The 6,368-nt window shown below is 38.4% G+C and overlaps 1 protein-coding gene across 2 annotated transcripts in view; it reads right to left on the reverse strand.

Moving 5' to 3' along the window:
• ARHGEF33 (Rho guanine nucleotide exchange factor 33) overlaps positions 1-4,125 on the reverse strand; it is a 78,507-nt gene extending 74,382 nt beyond the window's left edge. For both annotated transcript variants that reach the window (XM_049870298.1, XM_049870299.1), the window contains exons 1-2: positions 4,101-4,125; positions 2,107-2,156 (exon numbers count right to left, since the gene is read on the reverse strand). In XM_049870298.1, the coding sequence (XP_049726255.1) occupies positions 2,107-2,156; positions 4,101-4,125 (75 nt within the window). The remainder of the gene's footprint in view (positions 1-2,106; positions 2,157-4,100) is intronic.
• Between the last annotated feature and the right edge of the window lie 2,243 nt (positions 4,126-6,368).

The following is a 6,368-nucleotide window of genomic DNA, read 5'->3' on the forward strand; positions in this document are numbered from 1 at the left end:
CCATACCCATCAAATGCCATACACAGGTCAGACACGAACAGGAGAGGTGGGCGGGAAAAGCATTTGGAGGTCTTGGACAAGGGAGACATCCAATCAGCACAGAGCAAAGACCCACTCCTGCTTCCAGAGCTTTGTTCAAGCTGGTCCCTCTGCCTGAAATATCTTTTCCCCATATCCACGTACCAAATATCCAACTTGTCCTTAAATGCCTGGTTCAGATCCTCCATTGAACATTAATTCATTTCACCTCCTCCCCTACCCCGTATCCCATAGCATTTTATCAATGCTATTATTATAATTCTTTCAAAAGCCTACCTTGTACGAGCTATTTATTGTATGTGTTTTCCAGGTTGTGGGCACTTAAGAATCAAGGAGAATGTCATCTGTTTCATTTCCCATTAGGCCAAGTAGTATACTTTGCACATGGGAGTACCTCAATAAACATGAGGTCAGTTGAAATGAAGCTGCTTCCCCCACCCCTCCCGTTGCTGGTCTAACCGTAGAAGCACTACGGTTAAAAAAGTTTTCAGAGTCCTGAGCTGGCTTGCCCTAATTGGGCCTACAGCCACGGTCTCCTGCATGATATTTCTGGTAACTGTTATTTTTGATTGATAGTCACTTAAACTAAACAAGCCTAAACAGCATTTCCCTGACACTATCTGCATCTCTGGATTCCTCTATTTCCATTCTGAAGACTGCTTTTTTTTTTTTTTCTAGTTACCAGGGCTCAAAATCTTAGCGCCAACTTTGAAATAACCCTTTCTCCCAACTCCCATCAAGCCTTGTAAATTCCTTTTTCCTTCTCTTTTATTGCAGAGGGCACTGCCTTAACTCCAGGGAGGAGAGTGGGTTTCCTTAGCCCAAGCTACTTTTATATAACCAATTTTGTCAGAGTAAACTTCCATGATTTTTTTCCCTTAAAATTTTTTTTTATTGTGCTTTAAGTGAAAGTTTGTAGTTCAAATTAGTTTCTCATACAAAAATTTATACATACACTGTTATGTGACCCTAGTTGCTGTCCCTATAATATGACAGCACACTCCTCCTCTCTACTCTAGTTTTCTCGTGTCCATTCAACCAGCTCCTGTTCCTTTTTGCTTTCTCATCTCGCCTCCGGATAGGAGGTGCCCATTTAGTCTCACGTATCTACTTTAAGCACTCTCTTCACAAGTATCATATTATGTCTTATAGTCCAGTCTAATCTTTGTCTGAAGAGTTGGCTTTGGGAATATTTTCAGTCCTGGGCTAACAGAGAGTCCGGGGGCCATGTCTTCTGGCGTGCCTCCAGTCCCAGTTAGAGCATTAAGTCTGGTCCTTTTACTAGAATTTGAGTTTTGCACCCTACTTTTCTCCTGCTCCATCAGGGACTCTCTGTCATGTTCCCTGTCAGGGCAGTCATTGATGGTAGCAGGACACAATCTAGCTCTTCTGGTCTCAGGCTGATGGAGTCTCTGCTTTATGTGGCCCTTTCTGTCATTAGGGCTAATATTTTCCTTGTGTCTTTGGTGTTCTTCATTCTCCTTTCCATGATTTTTAAGGACAGACATTTACTTCAAATTTACAGTGGGAAGGTAGAAGCCAAGAAAGTACTATGTTGAGAGTCAAAACAGCCCAACGTGACCCTTATAGCAAAAATATTATATACTGTTTGGCAGAACATTTATGTTCCTTGAAAATTAAGTTGGTCCCATTGTTTAAAAGACACTTTTAATTTTTTTCTATCACCACATTTGTATATTTTCAAATGTTAACCCCCTTGCAATTCTCAATTCTCCCTGCTGAAATAGGAAAAGCAGGTCTTGCTCTCTCCTCTCTGAGAGGAATTTTATTATGTAATGTAATGGCCATAGTAATAGGCAAGAAAAGCAGAGTTTGAGGTGAGGAGGTTCTGCTTTATAAGCTGGATTAACTTATCTTTCAGTAATCAGTTTCCTCAGAAGTACAATGTGAATGGTACTTGCTGCTCTGCCTATCTCACAGTCTTAATAAGAGAACAAATTCAATGACATAGGTGGAAACACTTTTGAGCTGTAAACAACTCTATGCATAAAGGATAGTCATTGATATTACACATGGAAACATTCAAAACAATCTATTTGTCTTTACCTGGTAAATTTGTGTGGAAGGGTTATTCATCAGCATATGTTCGCTCTCCCCTGTGGAGAAAAAGAGCTTTGTTCAATCAACGTGGCTCAATCTGCCCCTATCCTCTTCAGATACATACAGGGAGTAAAGGGACCTGTAGGATCCTATATCTGTGCCTGCATGACAAGAAACCAATGATTCAAGAATAACAACAACAAAAAAATAAGATGGTATAGGTGATCTTTATATTCACATCTTAATGACCAAATCATATATGCCTGATATAACTCTTATACTAGAAAGTCATGTTCTACCACAGTGGGGAAGTTTCTCAACCAAAAAAAATGATTAATGGTCGTTGTGGCACAGTAGTTAAGAGCTCAGCTGCTAACCAAAAGGTTGACACTTCAAATCCACCAGCCACTCCTTGGAAACCCTATGGGGCAGTTCTACTTTGTTCTGTAGCATCACTATGAGTCAGAATTGACTCGACGGCAACAGATTTATTGTTTTGTTTTGTTTTTAATAACCCACTGCCGTCAAGTCAATTCCGACTCATAGCAACCCTATAGGACAGAGCAGAACTGCCCCATAGAGTTTCCAAGCCATGAAATATCTCCCTCATGTACTTGGAGCTGACTGCAGTTTACCCGAAGGAAAAGTTCTAGAGTCAGAAAAGCTGTTCAGCTGTCACTCGATTGTTCTCAGGGGGCCTGTATAAAATGTCCCTTACTTTTCGTACCTCTGATCCTTTCCAAATGTCTGAACTCTGCCCTTCTGTCACTACCAAGATCAGCTAAGGGAATCTTGTTGTCCTCCTGGGTAAGAGGGCACGTAGAAGGGAATTGCCATTGGAAAGGTTTTGGGAATGATGCAGGCAGGAGGAAAACAGTGCTGGCAACAGTAAAGACTGGGAGACACCATTCACTACCTAGAGAAAACAAAGGTAAAACCAGAATGTACCTTTCAGAGCCACATTGGTTGGCCATGAAGACAAGGAAACCCATGTAAAACATTGAGCTTGTTGCTCATCCATTTAGCTACATCTCTATATTGTGTCACATTTGTGTGCAATAAAGCTGTTTATAGCTGAAAACTGGTTGCAAACATCTGGCTATATGGGTGTGTATACTGTTCTCCTAAGGCATGCTGGTACGGGAAACCCCTCCTTAGAGGAACCAGCCTCAGTATGTTAAGTTCATAAATACTACATAACCTCAGTCCAGAACTTACACACACAGAGAGGGCTGTCCCTATAAAATCTAGATGCTTTGAGATCACCAAAACTCTTTGCACAAGCTTGAGTAAAGATTATTTAACCCATTTAACACTATGTCCTAGTACTTTGGTATAACGGAAAAAGCCAGAACTTGGGAACAGAGACCAGGCTTCCAGGTCTAAATTTGTCATGTTATAGCTGCGGCTTGATCTCTCTTCTGTTACCTCATCTGTAAAATGGAAATGATAACAGTACCTACTTATATACGGTTGCTGTAAAGATTAAAAGAGAAATCACTTATGAAACAGGCTAGACGTTTGATGTCTATTAGTTGAAACTGAATGTTGGCTTATTTGAGATGGTCTTAAAATTATTGCTAAGAAAAATAAGATAGTACTCAGACCAGATTATATAGATAGCATTTTCTATTTCTCCAGCACCAAGTCTGTGGTCTTCATGGTCAACGTATGATGATAAACCCATTGTCATGGAGTTGATTTCAACTCACAGCAATCCTATGGGACAGAGTAGAACTGCCACATAGGGTTTCTAAGGAGTGGCTGGTGGATTTGAGCAGCCAACCTTTTGGTTAGCAGCCAAGCTCTTAACCACTGCACCACCAGGGCTCCACACGATGATTAAAAAAAAAAAAAAAAAAAACCCATATGATGATAGGGAAATTAAAATAGTCAGGTTAACATATTGTCATGTTTTGAGACATTGGCAAGACCTACATTTCTAAAACCTGCATTTGTTGAATCCTGAACCCTAAGGCAAGACACAGGAAAAATCTAACCTGGCTTTGTTTTGGTTTTTTCCATGGTGCCGGTTGCTTCTTTCCTTCAACTTATTCCTCAACATTGCATCATCATTGTTTCTGGATCAGGCCACCCCGTCTTCCCTGGACCTGTCAATTGAAATCAAGAGCAATGGATAGCAGATAGAATTGGCAAAGGACTGACTTGAAGTATAAACTTCAAAAATTGAAATGAACACAGCTATTAAAGGCAACTTGAGGTTTATGTGATTTTAGAAGATTAAAAATGCAAAGTTGCGTAAATATTTTGCTTAAGACTTAAAAGTAAATATCATTTTGTGACTAAGTATGAAACTCACTATTTAAAGTGAAAGTAGTTTTTAATAGGCTACATTCTCTTTTGAATCAGATCAATTAATTTAGACCTACCAATTTTATTAGCAGGTCATAGATTGGGAAAATCATCTAAAGAAAAAAACTTGAGCAAGTATGACAACTAATACATCTGTTTCTCTTTCACTGAATGACAAGTTCTTTGATGGCCGTGTCCCCACTTGTAGTATCCAATAGGCTCCTTTGTGCCCGGGAGATGCTTATCAATTGTGGCACACAGGGAACTTTTTAGAATGATGGAAATGTTCTATTGCTTAATTGTGGTAGTGGTACACAAATGCATAAATTTGTCAAAACTTATCAAAATGCATATTTTAGTTGAGTACCTTTTATCATATGTAAATTATACCTCAATAAAGCTGACTTAAAACATTTTGCTCATGTTTTATTTATTTATTTCCTTGATCTTAGTTTTGTAATTTGTTCTAAAGGAATTAATGATAATACCTAAGGCTATGAGATTATGGGATAACGAAGGCAAAAGTAAATTTTCTACTTTTTTTTAGCATTGTAAGAATACTGGTGGATAATATTTCACAGTGTCTGGAACACTGTAGCAATTCAATTTTTTTTTCACTTTTTTTAAAATTGTACCTAAGATGAAGGTTTACGGAACAAGCTAGTTCCTCATTAAACAGTTAGTACACATATTGTTTTATGACATTGGTTAACAACCCCACAACATATCAACACTCTCCCTTCTCAACCTTGGGTTCCCTATTACCAGCTTTCCTGTCCCCTTCTGCCTTCTAGTCCTTGCCCACGGCTGGTGTGCCCCTTTAGTCTCATTTTGTTCTATGGGTCTGTCCAGTCTTTGGCTGAAGGGTGAACCTCAGGAGTGACTTCATTACTGAGCCGAGTGGGTGTCCGGGGGCCATACTCTCAAGTTTTCTCCGTTCTCTGTCAGGCCAGCAACTCTTGGGCTTTCTTTTTGAGTTAGAATTTTGTTCTACATTTTTCTCCAGCTCTGTCCAGGACCATCTATTGTGATCCCTGTCAGTTTGCTCATGTTTTAATGACAAACAAAATGAAGTCTGTAAAGCAAAATAATAAACTGGCAGGGGTGGGAGGACACACATGGATGAAGAAATTACACATAGTTACACATGAAGAGTATAAAAAAAGCCCCAAAGTCAAGGCCATACATTGTTTGGAATCTTCCACATTTTTCACACCAGCATGAAGGTTATGTCAATTAGGGTATCTTCTCTAGCCATCTGAATCTCTTTTCATAGCTGATATAAGCATTATCAAAGATGGAAGTTTTCTTCTTCTTAGCAATTGTTGAATTATTTCTATCTAATATGTTCCACGGTGAATATAATTACATCACAGAATGTTAGAGCTGGAAAGGCTCTGAGAAAATTATTTTATCCAACATCTTCTTTTATAGTGAAGTAACTGAGGTCTGGAGCCAAGAAGAGAAGTGACCTGCCCAAGGCCACACAACTTTGAAAATTATTGTTAGAAGCGATTTCTCCTAATATTTGAAATATGTAAAGCTATATATTCATAAGGTTTTTAAAGACAATTCCTGGGGATTTACTTATCTAATGCCCCAACTAATTGAAAACAAGAGACTCTCCAGGTTATATATATATCATTAAGTAAAATTAATATGTACACATTTTCAGAGCTAGGGCATCATCAAGTTTACTTAAGTATCACGTGGTCACTGATTTCAAGACATAATAAAAGGTTCATGATTGATAGAAACTAAATTAGAAATTGTATTTATTTAATTACAAAAGCAACAAAACTGCATTAGAGAAATTTTGGAAAATACAGAGAAAAAAGAACATACCTGTAATTCTACTTAAGTAACCATTATGATCATTTAGTTTTATTACCTGCTAGTCTTTTTTTCTCTTGAGTGATTTTTAGTCTTTTTTTCTCTTGAGTGATTTACCTAAT

This window comes from Elephas maximus, chromosome 26 (assembly GCF_024166365.1).
Source record: "Elephas maximus indicus isolate mEleMax1 chromosome 26, mEleMax1 primary haplotype, whole genome shotgun sequence".
In the NCBI taxonomy this organism is placed as follows: Eukaryota; Metazoa; Chordata; class Mammalia; order Proboscidea; family Elephantidae; genus Elephas; species Elephas maximus.